The sequence below is a fragment of the Cannabis sativa genome, chromosome 1, assembly GCF_029168945.1.
Source record: "Cannabis sativa cultivar Pink pepper isolate KNU-18-1 chromosome 1, ASM2916894v1, whole genome shotgun sequence".
Classification (NCBI taxonomy): Eukaryota; Viridiplantae; Streptophyta; class Magnoliopsida; order Rosales; family Cannabaceae; genus Cannabis; species Cannabis sativa.
Window position 1 is genome coordinate 39,588,811 of NC_083601.1, and position 24,505 is coordinate 39,613,315.

The 24,505-nt window shown below is 32.9% G+C and overlaps 3 protein-coding genes across 4 annotated transcripts; all 3 read left to right on the top strand.

The window, feature by feature from the left end:
* Nucleotides 1-5,131: 5,131 nt before the first annotated feature.
* Nucleotides 5,132-9,430, top strand: LOC115707417 (G-type lectin S-receptor-like serine/threonine-protein kinase RKS1). 2 transcript variants are annotated; one of them, XM_061114951.1, is made up of 7 exons: nucleotides 5,132-6,785; nucleotides 6,985-7,110; nucleotides 7,584-7,783; nucleotides 7,877-8,087; nucleotides 8,192-8,429; nucleotides 8,585-8,732; nucleotides 8,829-9,430. In XM_061114951.1, exons 1-7 carry the CDS (start codon nucleotides 5,498-5,500, stop codon nucleotides 9,120-9,122), a joined length of 2,505 nt encoding a protein of 834 aa, XP_060970934.1. In that variant the 5' UTR covers nucleotides 5,132-5,497; the 3' UTR covers nucleotides 9,123-9,430. The 2 variants fall into 2 exon arrangements, with proteins under 2 accessions (XP_060970934.1, XP_030491235.1); XM_030635375.2 differs by having other exon boundaries at nucleotides 5,133-6,785; nucleotides 7,587-7,783.
* Nucleotides 9,431-10,972: 1,542 nt separating this feature from the next.
* On the top strand, nucleotides 10,973-11,815 carry LOC133034579 (uncharacterized). Its single transcript, XM_061109691.1, has one exon. It carries the CDS (start codon nucleotides 10,973-10,975, stop codon nucleotides 11,813-11,815), a length of 843 nt encoding a protein of 280 aa, XP_060965674.1.
* Nucleotides 11,816-13,461: 1,646 nt separating this feature from the next.
* On the top strand, nucleotides 13,462-22,695 carry LOC115707416 (G-type lectin S-receptor-like serine/threonine-protein kinase At1g11410). The gene is given in 16 exon segments (XM_061115012.1): nucleotides 13,462-14,426; nucleotides 14,428-14,846; nucleotides 14,943-15,077; nucleotides 15,613-15,812; nucleotides 16,099-16,309; nucleotides 16,421-16,658; nucleotides 16,848-16,941; nucleotides 17,028-17,094; nucleotides 17,200-17,316; nucleotides 19,142-20,386; nucleotides 20,494-20,625; nucleotides 20,962-21,146; nucleotides 21,286-21,496; nucleotides 21,586-21,823; nucleotides 21,936-22,086; nucleotides 22,172-22,695. Coding segments are annotated over 16 exon segments (4,803 nt in total). The 5' UTR covers nucleotides 13,462-13,572; the 3' UTR covers nucleotides 22,478-22,695.
* The last annotated feature ends 1,810 nt before the right edge of the window (nucleotides 22,696-24,505 follow it).

Consider the following 24,505-nt stretch of genomic DNA (forward strand, 5'->3'; position numbering starts at 1 on the left):
CCTCTCCTAGATGACGACATGAACCCAAAATTTTCAGATTTTGGCATGGTTACAAATATTGAATGGAGAACAAATTCAAGATAATGCAGTGGTTACACGTGGTCTGAACGCGCAATGTTTGGAAAATTCTCTGCAGAGTCTGATGTTTTTAGCTTTGGGGTCCTATTGTTGGAGACTGTAAGCGGTATCAACTTAGTAGACGTGAAATCATGATCTAAACAAGCACGGGTTTTGGAACTATGGAAAGAAGAGAGAGTGTTACAATGGATCCATTGGTGGGATCTTACTTCTTAGGATTGTGATGAAGTTTTGGAATGATTAATAGTAGTTTATAATTTGTTTCTTTGTGTCCAAGATAATGTAAACCATCGACTGACGATAGTACTAGTTCTCATGTTGAGCAGTGAAATCAAGTGAGAAGGTTGGCCGATTTTATGCGTAGTTGCATTAGAATTTGAAGAACAAGCACCTTATTTTTCAAATAAGGTGACAATTAGAAGTCATAGCTCGCTAATTAATCATTGATGTCCTCCTTAAGGATTTAATATAATTAGGTTTGGAAGTGTCCATACGTTATAATAATTGCGGTTTTTGATCCTTGATTGTAACTTTCTTCAACTTCATTGTCAAACCCTCTGGCATTTCAACGTTGCTGACTCCAATACGAGCCGCACGAGGTTTTAGAAAATTTCATTCTAGAAAATTAAACAACTGACCACATCGTAATTATGCATAATCTAATCTACTCTATATTTTACAGATTGAGGTTTTATAACCTACTTTATAAAAGTCAATAAGGTCAACATTCTTATTCTTCTTTTTTTTTTTTTTTAAGAAGCAACATTCTTATTCTTCATAAAAAAAAAAAAAAACCCACTTTCAATATTTGCCAGAACTAGTACATCACAAATATTGAGTAGGGGCAACTCCATTGCAAGTAACTAGTAGCTTCGAATCTACTGACACACTTAATATTATTTATATAGTTTAATAATAATTTGCCTAATAAAATTAAAAAAAATAAATAAATAAAAAACATCGGTACTATTTAGTAACAACCATACTTATATTTTTTTTTAAAAAAATAAATATTTTGTTGAGTAAAAGACCTATTTTCTGATAAACCACCACAGTAAAACTAGTATTAGAGATGACCTAAAATGAGTAAGTTAAGATGTAATAATACGTAACCATTTTTTTTTTCACATATTATTATTGCAGAATTGTGTCTTTGAATAATTTATTAATTGGAGAGTTGTTCCCTCAATGTATTGTTACCACTATAAAGTCTCTAAATTTTGGAGACAGGGGCAATAATTAGTAATTATAATAGTTTAGCTTGAAAATTTTAAAAAGGAAATCGCAATTATTATAATTCAGAGACAAAAATTATATGTATTCTTTCCTTCTGTATTATTTCAATAATATAAAACACTAACAAAATATTATAACATTCTCTAAAATATATCATATGGTGTAGCATAATTTTTACACTTTTTCTACACTTTTTATTTTAAAGAGTAAGAAAAAAAAAAAAAAAAAAAAAAAAAAAAACTCTTGTCCTCTAAGTTTATTACCACTTTTGGGCCTTTTTTTTTTCTTCTGAGAACACTACTCAATGAAACTTAGATCAAAATAAAGTTGTTAGTTGATCAAAATAACTCAGTAATTTAAGTATTCAAATGTTGAAACCTCTTTTACGAGCTCAAAGAAATTGTTGTAGCGTGATCAATCATGAAGGTCAATGATAATTTCTATTAATCACATAGATAAAAATTATTGAATTTGGATTTTATTATCCCAAAAATTACTCAATATGGCATGAGATAAATTGACACGTAACAAAAAAATAGACAGCTAGTCAGTAAATAATAAGGAAGATTGAGAGTCGGATGCACTAGCTGGAAGATAATAAAATATAACACACTATTAAAATTGTTGAATCAGGTAGGAAAGGTCCTAGAGTGTTCAACTGGCCAATCACCCAACCAATTGTGTAAATTGTCTGACTAGTGGTGCCTAACTGACATGGAGCAGCATAATTCTTCTCAAGAGTTTCATATGAAGATAATCTAATCAGTTCAACCGACCAGTATGTTTGACTTATTCTAAATCTACGAAAATAGCTCCTAAATTCCTAAAAAAGTAGGTTATTGTTAAAATTAGACCTCTCTGTAATATTTATTATTACAGTTTTACAAGATAAAGAGAAAATACAAATAAATACAACAGAATACCAGAACAGATCCTATGTGGCTTCGCCTCTAGTGGATCAAGATCTGGTTGTTAGTTACAACCGAAATTGTAACTAACTTCCAGATCTTTGATCAACCCTAATCTACAAGTATATAAAGGGACTAGAGCATTACCAAATCTCTAAGTTAAGAGATACCAGAAACCAGAGCCCTAGTTTACCAGATCTGGAAGTTGTTCAGCTCCAAATCGAAGTTCCAAGTTCATACAAAGAAACAACAGAGAGTTAGTGAGTGAGAACAGAAAAATAGAGAGATAAACACAGAAAATCAAAAGAGAGAAAATCTGAAATACCAGTCAAAAGTTTGTGACTTAGATTTCTCACCTGATGTAACTTTTCTTCATTATAGTGCAAGATCTGAGGTCGATCTTCAAGGCGAGCTCATCAGAGGACGTACCCCTAATTTTTAGGGCGAACCTCTATATTTCTGGTGTTTGTTTTCTCTCTAACTCTACTATTTTGTGGCTTTAACTTTGTGTGTGTGTTGTGTGGTGTTTCTGGGAAAGTTTCTGGGTAAGATCGATCAATAGATCGAGCTAGATCTCTGGTTCTAGGGTTTGAGAACCAGAGAGAAAGGAGAGAACGAGAGAGAGAGAGAGTCTGAGAACTCTCGAAGGTTCGAAAGAGGAAATGAGATAGGGTTTGCTCTGATTCCTCTTGGTTTTATTCAAAGGAGAACGACAAATCGTTTATGATCAAACGATTTGTCGTGCAGGTAAGGAACGACAAGTTCCATTGTCGTGTGAAAGAAACGACCAAGACTTCTTTGTCGTATGAGTCTATTGTTTAAATTGATGATTTTTCTGGGACAATATTGTCCCTGTCGTTTTTGACTAAAAGCTTGAGTGGTGTAGGGCATTCTTGGAATTTCACCAAGAAAATCCTACAGTTATTATAGATGCCTAAAATCGTAGAATTGAGAGAATAATCATTTAGGGTGCGTTTGGAAAGCCACAATGTAATTGAATTTGTGTGTAATTGGAGGTAATTACACAATTTGACATGTTTGTCTAACCATGTAATTACACTGTAACTGTGTAATTGGAAGTAATTGAGGGGTTCCAATTACACTCTCCAATTCTCATGGCCCCCCATGAGAATTGGATGTAATTACACTGTGTAATTACTAAAAACTTTCCATATTAAACATTAGCTACTAAAAAATATTATTTTTCCATGTAATTACTAACTATTTTGCCAAACAAGATATTAAGAATTCATATGTAATTACTACCTCATATCCAAACACACCTTGCATTTTAAAATATAGTGTAATTACTAAACTGTGTAATTACCACCCTGGTAGTTACCATACCTAATAATTACATAGTTACTTCCAAACACACCCTTAATGAATATATATTTTGTAATGAATGTCATTTATTTAATTATAACCTTATAAATAGTGGCTCATTTCATTGTTTTGAAGATCTTAATTCATATTTTCTAAAAGAACACCTAAAATATCTTATTATAATTCTTAAGGGATATTCAAGAAACTCTATTTGACTCTGATTCAATTGATTTTTATTCCACAAGTAATACTAAAAAAAGAAAGTTATTACCAAATAATTTGGATTAAATTTATGATGTCGTCTCTTGCCTTTTGTCTTATTTATTAACTCATAATATATTGTCGTATTTTTTATTTTGTGTCGTTGATAAAAAATTAAGTTAACAAATATCTATTTTAGTTCTCTGGTCAGCTAATGAGACACACTTGATTCTCAATTTAATTAATTTTGTAGATGTATACAAGGAAAATGAGATAAGGAGGGAATGCATTACAACATAAAAAATTATTCCAAAGTGGCTTTCACTTAGTGACATTATTTCCATCTCTTTCCATGTATGTAATATTTTTGAGTCAAAAGCTACAAAACCGACCATTAAACAAAATTCACAATTAATAATCTATGTAACTCAGCTACCACCACCAGCTTTCGTTAAAGTTGAAATCCACCATGACCCTATGATCAGACGAAGAGTTTGATATTAAATAATTACAAATATTAATTAAACAATGAAAACCCCACCACCTTGATGATTAATATTATTAAAAGGATTAGGTGGTTACTGGTTACTTAGTCTTATATTTTAGTGCTTTAGTAGATATATGACCTTTTGACGTCTATAGACTGGTTAATTTAGAAATTTCATGTAACCTTCATCTCTGTTCACATTTGTGACACTAAATAAATACCTCCGCCCATTTAATAAATAAACTTGCTTTTTTCTCTTTTTAATTTTCTATCCTTTATTTCAGTAATATGTACCATAAATCATTCCACAATGGCCACTTTATGCCTTGTTTTTTTGACCAATAAATGCATCTAATACTTTACTATAGAAGCCTTTGTTGAACATTTTCTTAGTAACACATAATATCTATCTGCTCCATAATCTTCATCTTAATTAGTAGTGGAAAAATCTGTCTAGAAAACTTTTAAGAAATTTCAAATCATTTGGAGGTTGCTTTGGGATCAAAGAAAGATGCTAAGATCAACCTTAACCATTTTTTTTTATATATATTTTTAGATTATCAAAATTTATTTTTTAATTTATATCAAATTTTTAGATTATATCATCATCAATTTTTTTAAAATATTTTATTTATTTTAAATATATAATATTAAACTATAAATACATACACATTTCAAAAAAAAAATATATATATATATAAAGAAATTAAGAATAATGAATAGTAGTCTGTCTCTATTTACATTAATTAGTGATGAGAAACTTGTACACTCATGACCAGTAGGAGAAAGTGGACAATAGCATGTTGACAAAGACCGGTTTCAAAATCTTCCAAAGAAAAAAAACAACGCTATTCTAACCCCTTAAAAAAAAAAAATACTTAAGTAGCAAAATTTTTGTCTTTAAAATAACTGATACTTATAATTCTTAAAGTTCCTCGTATGTTTTTTTTTTATTTATTTTATATAAAGCCAAGTCTTTGATTAAGGGAAAATTTTTATTAAAGGATTCTCCGAGTCTTTCCATTGGAAAATTTTTATTTAACTAACTCCACTGCCCACTAGCTGCAATGAAGCAATTTTTTTTTAACTTTGGTTTTGAATTTATTTAAAATTAAATCTTTGCTTCTGTACAAGTTTTCTTCTCCAGTGGTTCATCAATGTTTCGAAGCACGTATTTCACAAACTTAAAGGGAAAGACTAACTGACTCCAAGCTTAGATTTTTGCATATAAGTTCTTCCCAAGAAATCTCATTTTTGCAATATGAACTATGCCAAAATTTTCCTGAAATCAGTGTTCACAGTCCTTCTTCTCCATTATTGTTCTGCTTCAGATTCGATAACCGTTGACCAGCCCATCAAAGACGACGGCACAGTTTTAGTCTCCAACGGAGGTACTTTCGCTTTGGGGTTCTTTAGTCCTGGAAAATCTAGTTCTCGATACCTGGGAATTTGGTTTAACTTTTCAAACGCAACCATTGTTTGGGTAGCGAACAGGGACAGCCCAATAAACGACACGACAGGAGTTCTTTCCATTGATGAAGCTCAACGAAATCTTGTTTTAAACGACGGTCAAAATGTTCTTCACTGGTCAACAAATATTTCCAGCTCCTCCACTAACAAGATTTCAGCCCAAATCCTGGACTCGGGTAACTTAATTTTGCTTCAAGAAGACAACAAGAAGGTCATTTGGCAAAGCTTCGATCACCCAACTCATGCTCTGCTTTCGGGTTTGAAATTAGGCCTAAATTTAAAAACAGGTCTAAACCGGTTCATCACGTCATGGAAATCCAAAGACGACCCGGGAACCGGAAATTGCTCATTGAGAATGGTGCCGAATGGTTCGCCGCAGCTTATACTGTACAAAGACCGGACCAAATGGTGGCGAGCAGGACATTGGAACGGCCTCCAGTGGAGTGGCATACCAGCTTTGAGCGCTCTCCCACGGAGTAGCTTCTTCAACATTTCATTCGTCAACGATCAGGATGAAATCACAGTGATGTGGAGCGTACTGGACCCTTCGATCTTCACCTACATCACCGTGGATGGCTCAGGATCCATTCTACAATTCGCTTGGCAACAGCAGCAGCACAGATGGGTCCAAATTTACAACGCCCCTGTCGACACCTGCGATAACTACGCCAAGTGCGGTCCGTACGGGAAGTGCGACTTGTACAACACTAGCGGGTTCGACTGCGGGTGTCTACCGGGATACGACCCCGTCTTGCCACAAGACTGGGCGTTGAGGGACAACGCCGGCGGCTGCGGCAAGAAGCAGGGAGCCTTGTCCATGTGCGGAAACGGTGAAGGGTTTGTGAAATTGGCAAGTGTTAAAGTTCCGGATGCGGCCACTGCGGTCGTTGAGCAAAGCTTGAGCTTGAATGAGTGTCGAGAGAAGTGTCTTAGGAACTGTTCGTGCATGGCGTACGGGCTTGCTGACGTGAGGAATGGGGGCAGTGGCTGCATGACATGGGATGGGCCTTTAATGGATATGAAACAGTTCTTGGAAGGGGGTCAAGATTTGTTCGTTCGTGTGGATGCAATTGAATTAGGTACCTCTCAAAATTTTAACTCTAGGACTAAAAATCCTTGATGAATTCATGTGATTATTCTTTGTGGTTTGTTTTGTTACCGCGTGAGGTAGGAGTTTGTACTTTGTTCTCTTACTCATCCTTTCACTCTTTTCACTTTTATTAATGATTTTTGTTATGAGAGTCATGCAATGAATGAGGTTACCTTTTCTCTTTTCAGCTAAATATTCCAAGTCAGACGCGCTGTCCCCGAAATGGATTTTGTCTATTGTTGGATTGTCAGTCACTGCTGCTGTACTACTCATTGCCTCTGTTTTGTACTGTTTAAAGCAAAGGAAGAGAAAAGGTATGCGTTTTTACCTTTTTACTTTTGTTTTTTGTTAACTAGTCTTTTCAACTTTTTGTAGTACCTAAAATGTTCAAGTACAACTAATGACTGTCTGAAAATGTTTCTAGAAGTTTATTCTTTTGTAGGTGAAAATTGTCCAAAATGCTAGTTATAACAATGGGAATACATTTCTAGAAATTTGCTGGTAAAATTAAGTCCAATTGTAAATATTACGACGTACAGAGCATCAGTTATAGTTAACTAGTTAAGCACTACCAAAACGGCTATAAATGACAGCATTTAGTGAAAATAAATGGAATAAGTACTGAGAAAAAATGCATTCAAATTGTATATCGTAGAGCCCCACATACATATTGTTATATTATTGTCTGTGATTCATCTGTGTTTTACTTGAAAAGTTGTAAAAGTAGAATAGATAATTATATGAGAAATTAACAACAAACTTGTGTTACATTTGCTGTTGGGGCCAGCAGATGTTGTTCTTGGACAGCCATCGACAATGCTGAATGATATTTCAGGTAGCTTAATGAGATTTGAAAATTCTCCAAGCAAAACTAGTAGAGAGAAAACAGATGTGCTTTTCTTCGATTTTTCCACAGTGGCTGCTGCCACAGACAATTTTTCTCCTGTTAACATGCTTGGATATGGGGGATTTGGCTCTGTTTACAAGGTACATTCCCTTCAATATTGCAGAAATTATTCATAATGTCATCAGTAATCTTTGTAACAATTTCTGTATTTTTTTTTATTTTTATTTTTCCAGGGGGTTCTAGCTGACGGGCAAGAACTGGCTGTAAAAAGATTATCACAATTTTCAGGGCAAGGTGTAGAAGAGTTTAAGAATGAAGTTTTGCTGATAGCCAAACTTCAGCACAGAAATCTTGTAAGGCTTCTAGGTTGCTGTATTCACAAAGAAGAGAAGATGTTGATGTATGAATACATGTCAAACAAAAGCTTGGACTTGGTATTGTTTGGTATGCTTTCTCTTTTGTCTACATAAGAAAATCCTTTATCCATAGTAATCAACAACTCTGACCTCATTTCTTACCAGAAATAACATTCATAAATTGATCAACAGATAAAAACAAAAAATCATTGTTGGATTGGAGAAAACGTTCTCATGTTATCATAGGAATTGCTCGAGGCCTTTTATATCTACATCATGATTCAAGACTCAAAATCATCCATAGAGACTTGAAAGCAAGCAATGTTCTACTTGATACTACAATGAACCCCAAAATTTCAGATTTTGGTATGGCTAGGATGTTTGGAGATGATCAAATAGAAGCAAATACTACTAAAGTGGTTGGAACATAGTAAGTTCTGTTGTTCCATTTCATGTTCCATACAAATAAATAATGTTTTTGGAATTTATTCATAAAAGAGAAAAAATAAGAAGTGATTGAACATAGTAAAAATATATGATTACGGGTATGTTAATTCTGTACTGTTTCTCATTCTGTCATGGCAGTGGTTATATGTCACCAGAGTATGCAATGGAAGGCCTGTACTCAATAAAATCTGATGTCTTCAGTTTTGGGGTTCTGACATTAGAGATCATTACTGGCAAGAAGAACAGCCATTTCAATGAAGTTTCCTCCCTTAATTTGGTTGGCCAAGTAAGTATATATCTAAATGAATCACTTGATGATGCATATTCCATTAGCTCTGGTAATTCTCACAATTATGCATGCAAAACTGTACCTTTCTTTCAGATATGGGACTTATGGATAGAAGGAAAAGTTTTGGAGATTATTGACGAATCATTGGCTGAGCCATATCCAAGTGAGCAAGTCTTGAGATGCATCCAAATCGGGCTGTTATGCGTTCAGGAGCTTGCTGTAGATCGACCAACCATGTTAGAGGTTGTGTTCATGCTGGGACATGAGACCCCTCTTCAATCTCCTAAAAGACCTGCATTTATTTTCAAAAATACAGGTAGCGATACCTCAACATCGAAAGGAGTTTCTGTAAATGACATAACTGTTACAGTGTTAGAAGCTCGCTAAAGTTTCAAGCTTTATTCTTGCAAAGTTTTGACTTGATCTAATAAGCGTTCAGAATCTTCATCCTTACATGCAGCATTGAATTTTGTTTTTTATTTGTTGCCTTGTGCTGCTTTCTCTGAATTAGAAATGTGTAATAGAAAGTTTTTTTTTTTTTTAGTATTACTAGTTGAATTTGCGAGATGAGTTTAAATCATTATCTAATTGTCGAATAATTTTTTTGTGCTAGATTTGTAAATACATGTTACACTTATTAAATTCTTCTTGATTATAATGTTCTTATGCTCAAGTTAAAATAAAGCAATTTATAATAATTAATTATTTAGCTTTTACATTTTTTTTGAAACACTAAGTACAAAATTGAGTTTTAGTAATATTATTTAGTGACTCACGGGTCACTAGGGTGAGCTTTAGTGACATGCACATAATGACTTTAAAAATTTAGTGTTAGTGTTCTCTAATTTGGGTCATTAAAAATATGAGGGGTCACTAAAAAATAACCCTCATAATTTCTATTATTTTTTATTAAAAAATATTGACTTATAGTGACACGCCAAGCGTGACTGTATACACGTGTTTCGACTCACTTGACGCGTCACTATATCATAACTTTTTAAAAAAATAATCAATTATTTTTATATATACCTGTCTTTAAAATAATAATTTATTAATATATATATATACTGATATATTAATTAATTAATTATTACTAAAGTGACAGACATGGAATTCTGTTTTTTTTTTTTTTGAGAGAGAAAAACTATTAATAATAGTGAACAAATTCATTTACAACAATAGCTTCAATAGGGGCTGGACAAACCGTCCTCCAAACAATATTAGTATCCACCTGTAAAGCGTATGATAAGATATGATTTAATTTTTTAATGGCACGACACAACATAACTCATATTTTTTTTAGGGGAATTACCTTTTTTAATTTTTTTTTTTTTCAAATTTACGGTTTGAGTTTCTAAAGTAGTTGCAGCGCTAGTTGCAATAGAAGTTTCTATACGATTTTTTATTACAATTTAAGTTGCAGCGCTAATTGCAATAAAAATTTCTATGTAAAATTCCGTAAAAAGTACAAAAAATATATATATATATATAGTGTAAAAATAAAAAATAAAAAAAAAACATTTTTTTTTATTGTTCTACACTATTAATAGGAAAATTCTTTAATTGACCCCCTTATAATAGACACATCAATACTTATTCTATAATCCATTTTAATTGGTGATGGTAGAAAACTTCTTCAAAAATATTATTGGGCTTAGTGTATTGAATCAAAATTTAGTTTGATTTGGTCAAAGTGGATGTACTCATGCATACCTTAAATTACTATTCAATTGGTCCACCTAGATAAATACAAATGAGAAAAAAAAATTGTTTCATTTTTTATTCTTAGTTTTTTTTTTTCTAAGAAAAAAGAAACTGGAATTGATGGCATTAGATTTTTACCAGATTAAACGTTTTCACTAAAATCTTCCCCATCACAAATCTTTTCATTTTGTTTTTCAATTTAATCTCGTATGAAGCAGTTTGTTTTTTTTTCTTTTCTTTTTCTTTAGATTCTTCTTCATTTTGTTATTTCATAGTGACCTTAATAAGAACTCATACAAAAGTAATAAAAAAAAAATGAAATTTGTTTCTCCTTATGTATAATTATTTATAAGATATATTGATTGATTATAAAAGTTTTGTAAATCCAAATCCACATAAATCCAAAAAATATAAAAACAACATTATGTTTATGAACCAGATAAAAAAAAAAACTTGCAATAAGAGATAACAAACAAAAGCCTTCACGTCTCCCAACAAAAACTCAGTTGCACTTGAAGCATGTTGTGGTAAATATGCTCTGCCCTTTCTGCAATATTAATGCAGAAACTGTTTATCACATTCTCGTGCAATGCTCTGTTGCACACTCTTGCTGGAATCGTTCAAGTGTGCACTTGAATGCTGTCTCCGAAGTGGTTTTTGAGGACTGGTTTTGGCATCTTTTTGAAGTAAACTTGACATCTAATGTGGAGGAAGCTTTAATGATTTGTTGGGCGATTTGGAATGCCCGAAATGATTTGCTATGGAACCAAAAAAGTTCGGCTGCTGCTACAATTGTTCTTTCAGCACGTTCTAACCTTAATCAATGGAAATGCGCTCAACAAAGGCGAATGGAACCTCTAACTCATGTTGCTCATGGAGTAGAGGATGAGCGTTGGACTAAACCGGATATTAACACGATTAAGGTAAATGTTGATGGAGCAATTTTTCAAGCTTCGAATTCTCATGGTTTTGGCTTCATAGCTAGAGATTGTGATGGTATCATGATTGAAGCCCGTACTTCTATTACTCTCGGAAGTGCCTCCCCTGAAGTGGCTGAAGTTATTGGTATCAAAGAAGTTTTGAGTTGGCTCAAGACTAAGACTTGGCCTTCGGTGATTGTTGAGACGGATTGCCTTGTTGCTGTTCAAGCAATACATAGCTCGGTGTGCCTCCCTTCTTACTTCGGATTTCTGGTTTCGGATTGTAAGAATTTGCTTGATGAATTATCTAATGTCTCTTTGATTTTTGTTAAACGCACTGCTAATAAGGCCGCGCATTTCCTTGCTCGGAGCTCTTGTTACTCGTCAGTACGTATCTTTGATGTAACCAACTCACCTTCTGAGTTGACGAACATTGTAATGGCTGATTCTATTTAATAAAATTGCCATATTTCCATTCAAAAAAAACAAAAGCCTTCACATGAAAAGAGATCCAATCAAATCACTCAATCTCTTCCCTCACTTTATTAATTTTATTTAAATTTAATTTTTTTTAAGTAAAATAGAATTAAAGATTCAATGTGATGAGGCACACAAAATATAGTGGACATACATATTACAACCAATTACCCTTTAATATTTAGGGTGTCTATTGATAGACCCAATTTAAGAGTGTCTATTGTAGAATTACCCCTATTAATATAATATTTTAAAAAGCACACAAAAATATAACTCGGAATAGTAAGACTAACTACGTCACTCTCGTTCCCAGGAAAAACAAAAAAAAAAAGAAGCTACGTCACTCGTGACATTGTGGTGATTTTGACATCAATGATCATGCAATATGTCATGTCCTATGTGTTTTTTTTTTTTTTAAAAAAAAGTGTCATGTCCTATGTTGCTCTTTTATTTTTGATAAACCTATTTTGGGGGCCTAAATTCGCTCCTTTGACCTCTTTTAGATAAATTATTATTATTATTATTATTATTATTATTATTATTATTATTATTATTATTATTATTATTATTATTATTTTGTATGAAATTGTTTATTAAAATTAAAACAAAAATATTTTTGAAAATTATTTCACAAATACATAAAAATAATAAAAAATTATAAAAATACAGTTTCACAAAATTTTAAATATTTTTACGATTTTTTTAATTTTATTTATAGAATATACAATTTTTTATATTGTATCTTGTTAATTTGTTGTTGATTTTTTGTTATCTATATACTAGTTTTTATTGTTTTGATTATATTTAAATATTATTTTTATATTACTTTTATGTAATTTTCTTGTTGTTTTCGTGTTATTTTCATGAAAAATATAAAAAAAATTCTTTAAACGTAAAAATATAATTTTTTTTTACAAGAAATATAATTTACGTCGGGTCTAAGTCCAGAGTCGAATTCAGGTTAAGGTCAGAGGACGTGTTCAGCGCTAGGGTCGTGAAAGAATTTGGATCCGAGTCTGATCAAAGTCTAAAATATTAATTGAGAAAAAAAAAATGTTTAAAAAAATATTGAAAGTGATTTTCTTTTGTTTTTAAAATTTTGATTCTCAATCAAAAAATTAAAAAGTAAAAACAGTTTTATAGAACATGTTTTTGAAAAATATTTTAATTTTTAATTTTAATAATAAAAAACTGATTAAAAAAATATAACCAAACACCACTTTAATTTTGAAGAAATTTTACCCCAAAATCCCCTTTATTTTATATAAAACAAATTTTCTAAATTTATGATAATATTCAAAATATTAATATTATATATATGATGGGTAACAATTGCGGTTTTTAATATTTGTTTAGTTTAACTATACCGCCTAATGATAGTAAGAATTTTAATCATAACTGCATCACTAATAATATTAACCAGACGTACGGTGCAGTACAAATAATGCTAGTTTTGTGCTCACCCTATTTTTAACAATTCTCTAAAATAATTATGATTAAATCAGTGTTAATTTTGATTTTTTATAAATTTGATCAAAATATAGAAATTAAGCAGCACTGAATGTAATTAATTCTTTGCTACTTTTAAGAACTTTACCCCAAACTAACGCAATTAAAGCCTCAACTACCAGCTAGGTCGATCTCGAGAGAGTTCATTATCAAACTCCCAACACCGTATTCTGTCAATATTAACATGAACTCATCATTATCCTTATCCTACACAGTCCACAAGCGCCATGGTTTCTTCAGAACCGTTATGGCTAATTACATTGCTTTTACTAGCTCTGCTGCCTTCCTCTTCTTGCTTTTCTCTCACTGCCATTACACCCAAACAACCCCTCAAAGACGGTGACATTTTGATTTCAGCCAATAAGACTTTTGCTCTCGGGTTTTTCAGCCCGGCAAACACCCGAAACCGCTACATCGGAGTATGGTACTACAAGATCCCTGAAAAAACCGTCGTTTGGGTCGCTAACAGGGACAGTCCTCTCAGTGATACATCGGGAGTTTTGTCCATCGACAGCCACGGAGGCCTTGTTATCCATGCTAACAAAAGCAGAAGCTCTGTTTTTTGGACAGCCAACGCTTCGGTCCACCACGAAGATAGTTTCATGGCTAAACTTTTAGATGTGGGAAATCTGGTTTTACTTCGAAATAACACTGATGGGACTCCTTTATGGCAGAGCTTCGATTATCCAACAGATACTATGCTTCCTTACATGAAAATCGGACTGAACCGGGTCACCGGGTTAGATCGGTTCCTTACTTCTTGGAAGTCCGCGGAAGACCCGGGAACCGGGAGCGTCACGTACCGGTTCGACCCGAATGGGAATCCCCAATTGATCTTATACAAGGGTCGGGCTCCATGTTGGCGAACCGGTTCTTGGACCGGCCGTGAGTTCTGCGGTATACCCGAAATGACGCCTTTCTTCATTTTCAATGGCAGTTTCGTGAACAATGAAGATGAAGTCGGGACTGTGTACTGGCTAACTAACGACTCAATTTTGTCGAGAATGATGATCGATGAGTCAGGAATGGTTCGTAGGTACACGTGGCACGATCGGACCAGACAATGGCAGGAGTTTTTATCGTTACAGCCATTGTGGCTCGAACGGGATCTGTGACCGGTCAAATCCGGAGAGGTTCGAGTGCACTTGCTTACCTGGTTTCGAACCCAGGTCGCCTGGAGATTGGTTCTTGAGGGACGGATCGGGTGGTTGTGTTAGGAAGCCAGGGCTAGCTCCCACGTGCGGGAAGGGAGAAGGGTTTGTGAAGCTGGCTCGTGTGAAGATACCGGACACGTCGAAGGCACGTGTGAATATGAGTTTAAGTTTGGAAGGTTGTGAGAAAGAGTGCCTAGCCAATTGCCCATGTACGGCTTATGCGAATGCGGAAGTGAGTGGTGGTGGTGGGATTGGGTGCTTGACATGGCACGGTGATCTGGTGGACTCAAGGACATATCCAATGTCGGGCCAAGATTTTTACGTTCGAGTTGATTCAATAACATTAGGTACGTACTATTCTGATCAGTCTTTATCAATTTTATTAATAATGTGGTTTGCATCAAATCTATGTATAATTTACTTTTGATTATAAATATATGCAGCCAAATATAAAAAGGACTCTAATAGTTCTATCAACAAGAGAGGGAAACTGGAAATTGCGCTGGGTTCTTTTGCTGTACTACTATTAATGATCATGTTTACTATCTTGTATGGCCGGACACATAGTATAAGAAAAGGTGCGTGTGTATATATATGTCCTATCATTTTATTCTTCGATTAATGTTTTGTGTATAATTAATCCCAAGATATATATTTATACATACATATAATATAGGAGATATAAAATATATCATGTCTCATCATCACTTCACCATTTACTTAAAAATATATAAATTCTTCCTAAATACAAGTTCAGTATAAGTAATTAAAAGTGATATATCACAAATTTAATAAAAAAATGGATAAATATGTAATATAATATATATTTCTATACACACTCTTTGTGACATTGTTACAATATGGGGCATGAGTATGCATTTTCTTGCTGACACATAGATAGTTATATTTATTTCTTGTGACATTGTTAGTTTTTTTTTTTTTTTTGAAAAAGTGGAGTTAGCCTAATTTAAGAATAAGAATTCTCACTTTTTAATGATCACTTATTAAGAATTCCCACTTTTTGTTTCTTCTGTAAGAAATAAATGTAAATTTAGTGTACGAGATATTTAAATGCCACTGATATGTTATTGTGTTTGTGTTAATATATAACAGTGAATGAAGAACAGAGAAAATATCTTCACAATGTTTCCGAAAGCTTAAGTACCTATCTTGACGACTTTTCCGGTCAAAAAGAGCTAGACGAAAGTGGTTCAGAGTTGCCAGCATTTGATTTGAAAATCATAGCTGCAGCTACAAATAATTTCTCAATCGACAACAAACTTGGAGAAGGTGGATTTGGCTCAGTTTATAAGGTAATTATACAAAGCTCCTCATTTTTTTTTTCTTAGATATATATACATGTGTGTGTGTGATGCATTGACAAACTAATTCTCTACCTTTCATATATCACACTTTCACAGAGAAAAATGTGGATGCAGATAAGTTAAAAACAATATTAGTATACTATTATATCTATGGAAAGCATGCATCAGCTATTTTTATTACAATTCCGGAGCTTTTTGTCCACTATAAATAATAAATTAAGTGATGATGAGTACTGAAACATTGGTCATTGGGTGTGAAATGATATATATTCAGGGTGTTTTGTATGGAAGAAAGGAGATAGCAGTGAAAAGACTATCGAAGCAGTCGAGCCAAGGAAGTGAGGAGTTCAAGAATGAAGCTTTGTTGATTACAAAACTTCAACACAGGAACCTTGTCAGGGTTCTTGGCTATTGTGTTCAACGAGAAGAGAAAATGTTAATCTATGAGTACTTGCCAAACAAGAGCCTGGACTTTTTTATATTTGGTATATATGCATATTTCTCACCATTTGTCTACTCAAATTAACATATTTAATTAATTACCCGGAAATTATACAAATATAATCATTAACAAACATCCTAAACTATGTTCTCAGATGAGGAGAAAAGGAAATTGTTAGACTGGGGAAAACGTTTCGATATTATTTGTGGAATTATCAGAGGGATGTTGTATCTTCATGAAGATTCAAGATTGAGAATCATCCATAGAGATTTAAAAGCTAGCAACATTCTTCTAGATGCCGACTTAAAACCCAAGATTTCAGATTTTGGCATGGCCAGAATATTTGGAGGAGAAGAACTTGAAGTAAATACAAATCGAGTGGTTGGAACATAGTAAGCCTCCATGAACTGAATATCAATCGAAGACATTACACTTTTATTCACTCTACATCACAGGTCTTAGTTTTAATAAGAAAATCACAGAAACCAAACTTACTCACGTGAAAAGTGCTATTGCAGTGGTTATATGTCACCAGAATATGCAATGGAAGGGAGATTCTCATTCAAGTCAGATGTGTATAGCCTTGGGGTTTTGATTCTTGAGATTGTTACCGGCAGAAAGAACATTGGCTATCGTCGTGTGAATCCGGCTGGTTCATCAAATTTGATTGGACAAGTAAGCCTAGCTAGCTTGATTAATTAATTTGTTTAAATTACCTCAATGACATATCTATAATGCCTTAAACTTTTGTTTTAAGCTAGGTTTGGGATTTGTGGAATGAAGGCAGAGCCTTGGAAATAATGGACTCATCATTGGATGAATTATATGGTGATAAAGCTTTGAGATGCATGACAATAGGGCTATTATGCGTGCAAGACAGTGCCAGTGATCGACCCACCATGTTAGAAGTTGCTATCATGTTGGGTAATGAAGCAGTTATTCCTACCCCAAAACAGCCTGCCTTTGTATTTAAAAGAGGTTACACTGCAAATGAAGACCCATCAACTAGTGAAGGACTTGACTCTGTAAATGATGTCACATGTACCATGGTCCAACCTCGTTGATAGCCTCTACCTATATATTATCTTATATATAAGCCTTTACTAGCGGATGATATCTTATAAAGTTTTTACTGGATCAATTCATTTATTTATTTATTTTGTGAGTGAGGAAGGAGATAAAAAAAAAAAAACAGAGATACCATTAGAAAGTCAACAAAGTCCCTATTTTTGTGCTGGTTGAAATTTCCAAAATTTTGTTTCCACGAGTGAAAAGTGCAAAACCTCTGCCAAAAAACACTGTAAATTAAAATCCATATTTTGTAAACAGATATATTATCAACCATGTAGGCATGTACAAAAAATATAATCCCTATGACTATGAGTTATTTTTTAGTTTTATGTAAATAGGGCATCACATATGTTAACATGTTAAATAAACAAAGATAAAAGTTAATTTAGTAGGTGGAAAATTCTACTCATAATAAAAATGTAGAAGAGATAATAAAATGATGTGACCGGAATAATATTAAACACACCTTTCACTTAAAGGAAAGGGCAGAAGAAGTAAGACAGAGCTCGATCAGCTTAAAAAGCAGAGCAGAGCTTGAAGGAATTAAAAGCAGAATAGAGCTGGAAGGAAGGAATTAAAGGTGGAGCGTACGGAGTTCGAAGAGCAGAAGCAGATGGAAGAACGCGCGAGGACATAAAGAGAAATGAGTTCAAAAAGGGAATAAGTTCTTGATCACGCCAGACTAGTCGAAATACATCCTCAAAACATTTCAAGCTGAAATAGAAAGTCCAGAGAGATTACCAAAAGTTAGAGAAAATTGTGTAAACTGGCATAGCACTGTAATTCGACTAAATTATACCTTGGTGTAAAAAATTTTAACGTCATAATACAATTTTGTTGTTGCTTGAACTACGTTTTTCTTTATTTCCAATTCTCTTAATGGAAGAAAACAGTAAGAAAATAAAATTATTATATTTCTTTTTTTTTTTTTGGTATTTAATTAGAGAGAAAACAATTATAATTCTACTTGTCAATAGCTTAAGAGAACACAGTTACGGTAACTAAATATAGATCAATGGTTCAAGAATAGAATGAAGTTATATGCATGTAGAAACAGAGCACTAGAAAATGAAAGTTTCAGTTTCAAAATAAATAAATAAATAAAAGTTTCAGATTCTTGTCAACCAATTAATAAATAACATAACACATCGATTAACTAATACTAATGAAAGATAAAATTAAGAATAGAATGAAATGAAATTTAAAATATATATATAAAAAAAATTAATAATAAAATTATTAAATTTTTTCTTTTTGCAAGAATAATTTTTTTTTATTTTAAAATAATATAATCATTCTATTGAAATAATAAAATATTTTAATACTTTAAAATGTAACCAACATTTTGATTGATTTTATTAAATGTAGTATGGAAATGGTTCACGAAATCCTAAAACTCAGAGTCTGTAGTAGCAACCTAAGTTAAAAACTCAGCCTAATTAATTATATCCTTCCATTTCATACCACAGTAGCTCTTCCAACAGAACAAGTATCCTCTTGATTTTTTTTTTCTTCATTTAAAGGTTAGAGCATTAAATGACATCAATATCATAACTTATTTACGACGACTTTTGATCAATGTATTGTCCAACAGAGCATTTAAAGCCACAACTGCCTCCTATACGTATGTGTACTTGTTATAATCTCCACCCTCTGACTAAAATCTATGTGAAAGATCAATATCTGCTTAATATGAACTCCTCTTCATTAACCTGAGCTCCACACTCACTGGCTAATTCACCAGAGTAGTAGCCAATACGTACCATGAATTTCTCTGAAACTCTATGCATCTGTTCCTTTCTATTTCTCCTACCCTTCTCTTCCTGCCTTTCCCTCAATACCATTACCTCAAATCAACCACTCAAGGACGGGGACCTTCTCATCTCAACCCCGGATAAATTCGCACTTGGGTTTTTTAGTCCGGCCAATTCCCGAAACCGGTACGTCGGAATATGGTACCACAAAATTCATGAACAAACCATCGTTTGGGTAGCTAATAGGGACAGTCCTTTAAATGATACCTCGGGAGTTCTTGCCATTGACAGTCATGGAGGCCTTGTTATCTATGGTAATAAAAGCAGGGGCTCTCCTCATTGGTCAGCCAATGTTTCGGTCCCTGCAGAAAATAACTGCATGGCTAAGCTTTTAGACATTGGGAATCTCGTTTTATTTCGAAATAACTCTGCACAGACTCTTTTATGGCAGAGTTTTGATCACCCAACAAACACCATGCTCCCTTTCATGAAACTTGGGCTGAACCGTGTCACTGGAGTGGACAGGTTCCTGACCTCTTGGAAGTCAGCAGAAGATCCGGGAACGGGGAACAACTCATTCGGCTTCGACCCGACAGGGTATCCACAATGGTTCTTAAATCAGGGCGGGGCTCCACGTTGGCGGCTCGGGTCCTGGACTGGCCGTGGATGGAGCGGTGTACCCCAAATGACTCCGAATTTCATTTTCAATTTCAGTTTCGTGAACAATCAGGATGAGCTCTCCATAACATACGGTATTCGCAACATGTCGATTCTGTCGAGGATGGTGCTTGATGAATCAGGAACCGTTTATAGATCCACGTGGCAAGAACAGAATGAACGGTGGTTGAAGTTTTGGTCCGCACCGACGGAGACGTGCGATACTTATAAGCTGTGTGGCCCGAACGGGATCTGCGACCCAACCAACACAGACAGGTTCGAGTGCACGTGCCTACCCGGGTTTGACCCGAAGTCGCCCCAAGACTGGTACCTGAGAGATGGATCAGGCGGTTGTGTGAAGAAACAAGTGCTGGGGCGCACGTGTGGAAATGGGGAAGGGTTCTTGAAGCTGGAACATGTGAAAGTGCCAGATACATCTAAGACATTTGTGAATATGAGTAGGAGTTTGGTATCGTGCGAACAAGAGTGTCTGAAGAATTGTAATTGCACGGCTTATGCGAGTGCTGATTTGATTGGTGGGATTGGGTGCATAACATGGCATGGGAATTTGGTCGACGCGAGGACTTATCCTAATGCGGGTCAAGATTTTTACTTGAGAGTTGATTCGATCACTTTAGGTGCTATCATTTACTTTTTTTTTTTTTTTCTGACAACTATTCGATAAAAATGGCAAACTGCAAGTACTAATTACATGATATTTGTTTGTTTATGTGAATATATGCAGCTCAATATTCAAAGTCAAAGTCAAAGAATTCTTCCTCCATTAGTAATATTGGGAAGGTGGGAATTGCGCTGGGCTCTGTAGCTTTGCTCTTTCTTATTTTTCTTGCTGTATATTGGTGGCCAAAAAAGAAAGGTACATTACTCTTCTTCTTTTGATCTCCAATTTATACTTCACCTGACCAAGATCATAATTTTTATTAAAATCACTAAACTTGGTATGAATTATATGATGAAATAGTTTAGTATGTTTCTTCTTTTCTATTTAATTTAAAAGCTTTAAATATAATATTTTTTGTGGATTTTGTGTAGACGAAATTTGAAAAAGATAATACTCTTCTACATAACTGGGTAGAAGAAGTATATATATGTTTTTAATATTTGTGTGCTTGTAGACATGAAACTCTGTGCTTGTCTATTCTTTGGTAATGCTATTGCTGAGCATCACTCATGTTTACATGTATAATGACAGAAAAAGAAGAACAGAGCAAATATCTTTTTGATCAAAGTCCAAGTCATATTTCTGGAAAAAATGATCTTGTTGATGCTACAAATTCAGAGTTACCATTGTTTGATATAAAAACTATAGCCGCAGCTACAGACAATTTCTCAATTGATAATAAGCTGGGAGAAGGTGGTTTTGGCTCAGTTTATAAGGTAATTAACTATCAAATGCACACGTTATTTTCTCAAATTGTATAAAAAGCACAAAAAGCTTTTCACTTTGACAATGACAACTTAAAATTAAGTATATTTTTTCCACTGTACATAAATTAGTATTGGTTGTGGGTTTCAGGGTGTGTTTGATGGAGGAAAGCAAATTGCGGTGAAAAGACTATCAAAGCATTCGGGTCAAGGAAGTGAAGAGTTCAAGAATGAAGTGTTGTTAATTGCAAAACTCCAACACAGAAACCTTGTAAGGATTCTAGGTTGCTGTGTTCAAGGAGATGAGAAGATGTTAATTTATGAATACTTGCCAAACAAAAGTTTGGATTTTTTCATTTTCGGTATATGCTTTGTTTTCTTGTCATGTTTGTTAAGTTCTACTAAAATAGATTTATTTCTTTATTTTTAATGAATACTACTTATAATTCAGATGAGGAGAAAAAAACATTGTTAGATTGGAAGAAACGCTTTCACATAATTTGTGGAATTGCTCGAGGGATGTTGTATCTTCATCAAGATTCAAGATTAAGCATCATCCATAGAGATTTAAAAAGTGGCAATGTTCTTTTAGATGCGGACTTAAATCCTAAAATTGCAGATTTTGGCATGGCTAGAATATTTGGAGGAGGCGAAATTGAAACAAACACAAATCGAGTTGTTGGGACATAGTAAGTGTCCCTTGAATAAAAAGTTATTTTATTATCTCATTAATTATATTTAAACTTTTATGATTAAAAAAAATAACAATAAAATACTCATCATGTATAAGTACTATTGCAGTGGTTATATGTCACCAGAATATGCTATGCATGGGCGATTTTCAATCAAGTCCGATGTATATAGTTTTGGAGTTTTAATGCTAGAAATCATTACCGGAAAAAAGAACACCAGCTACTATCATGAAAATCCAGATTCCAATTTGATTGGACATGTAAGTTCGGAATAGTTTTGTATAATATAGTTAAACTTGGTTACCATCACACAATTGTATAAGATGTACAACATTATTATGACAGGTATGGGATTTATGGAAAGAAGGCAGAGCATTGGAAAGTATAGACTCAACCATCGATGAGTCATTTGGTGGCTTAGCATTGAGATGCATTACAATTGGATTATTGTGCGTGCAAGAGTACGCTGTGGATCGACCAACTATGTCAGAAGTTATTTTTATGTTGGGTAATGAAACAACCCTTGCTGATCCAAAACAACCTGCATTTGTATTTAAAAAAGGTTATGCTAATTCAAATGGAGACCCATCAACTACTGGAGGAATTATCTCCGTAAACGATATCACATGTACAGTAATAGAAGCTCGGTGAATCTTTAGGTAAACTTATTTATAGTTGTTTATATAGGTTGTTACGTGCACGACTTGGTTTATTTATTTATTTTTTTTAATTAAGTAATAGATTTAAATTGTTATATTAAATAAATATGTAATTTATTTAAATAAATAATATTATTATATTAAAAAATTAAATGTTTGATATAAATTAAAGTTTTAATAAAAACATATATTAGCAACAAACTTTTTCTATTCTACTTGTTTGTTGAATAAAATTAGATGAACTCTATAATTAATTGTTTTATTATCACTCTTTGTGTATTATTTTCAAACATTGTTCTAAAGATGTAGTGAATTTTGACTTTTGTGTAATATGAACTTAAATTTTTACATGATATAAAATTCACTTAGAAATATAGACTTTATTATTGATTCATTATTCTGTATATATAAACTAGTACTGCATATGCATTCTATAGAAACTAACTGCTACGAATTCTGAGTATTATTGACAGGAACAAATTCTTGTTTTATGTGGTTAATAATTAAATATTTAAAATAGAATTAGATTAAAATACTTTTATAAAAATATTTTTATAATTTTTACTTTTATATATAATAATATATAAAATTAATTAAAAATATTTTATTAAATAATAGTAAACTAATAAAGAAAACTAAAAGACATTTGTTAACCAATTTTTTTTTTTTATATATAACCGCACTTTATATATGTATATTTATTTATGTGATAAATAAATGTACATATAATTGGTTTTATATATCACATACTATTGGACTATATATTATATATTATATATAAGTCAAGATTTAATATATAAGTCAAGATTAAGTGATATATATACTATTGGATTATTGAATTTTTCATTAGTATAATTGTAATGTTAAATCCTATTTTTCATTAGTACTAACGGAATAAGGACTGGCAAATAACATAAAGCAACTTAATTTCACTAATCTGCGGGAACTTGCATCACCACCTTTGGAGTATCATTGACCATTTATATGTACATACAAAGGTTTAGCTTAGGTTCAGTTCGATTACTGTCACCTGAGTTGCAAACCCAAGTATATTAATATTTGGCTATTGGTGAGTCGTGGCATCATGAGTCATGACTTATACTCCAGTCCGATGCATGACTCTAGTTTAATTTACAAGAAAATGAGAAATGTTGTGCAGTATGCAACTACAAGATTACACGTCAATCAACCAAAACGACATAATAAATATTAAAAAACAAAAACGAATATAGTACTAGAGGACACGTAGTAAGTTATGATTCCTCAAACTTATATAACTGTTGAAACGGCTGCATATAAAGTCCATTTTGAGAAGACAACAACGCGCTCGTGTATCACGTTCCACACTATGATTTTTATATATATTTTATATGATGAGATAAGAATTACCTTACAAAGCAATTCTATACTATTTCTAATCCGCCACATCAGCTACGAGTACGACATTTTGGATATTTCTTTGTTTCTGATCATACTCAAATATTTCTAAAAAATTTACTATCTAACAATCTCATTTCAAAATTATAGTTTTGAAAATGTGAATTGAGAATGAGAAATTTACAAAAATACTGAAATTTAGGTTAATTTTTATAAAAATATTGTCACTCGGAAATTTTTTCAAAAATACTGTGTTTTTATAAAACATCAGTAAAACACAAAGCAGAACAACTCAAAACAACACTAGAACACTAGTAAAATACCAGTAGAACACCAGTGAAAACTTAACACAGTATACTGCAGTATGAAACTTATAAAAAAATATAGTAAAAAAATAAAAAATACCGTCTAACAGTATTTTTGTAAAAAAATGACAAAAATTAGTATACCATGTAAATTTCACTTAAGAATTTGGAACCAGTTCCATCCACCTATCAATGATCTAGTCCGGGCATCCTTCTCACTAGTCACTTCATCGTTTTTCTTATCCTTCGACTCTAAAGTTATATCTACTAGAGTAATTATCATTATTTTTTAAAATTAATGTTGGTTGTTGTAGCTATCATCTTTTCCGTAATTTTTT

What these genes read in the sequence shown, in the direction of transcription:
- LOC133034579 (XM_061109691.1), top strand. Translation starts at nt 10,973, where the DNA reads ATGCTCTGCCCTTTCTGCAATATTAATGCAGAAACTGTTTATCACATT.
- LOC115707417 (XM_061114951.1), top strand. Translation starts at nt 5,498, where the DNA reads ATGAACTATGCCAAAATTTTCCTGAAATCAGTGTTCACAGTCCTTCTT. An exon ending in GATTTGGCTCTGTTTACAAG is followed by an intron (nt 7,784 to 7,876) that starts GTACATTCCCTT and finishes TTATTTTTCCAG; the next exon opens with GGGGTTCTAGCTGACGGGCA. An exon ending in CTTGGACTTGGTATTGTTTG is followed by an intron (nt 8,088 to 8,191) that starts GTATGCTTTCTC and finishes ATTGATCAACAG; the next exon opens with ATAAAAACAAAAAATCATTG.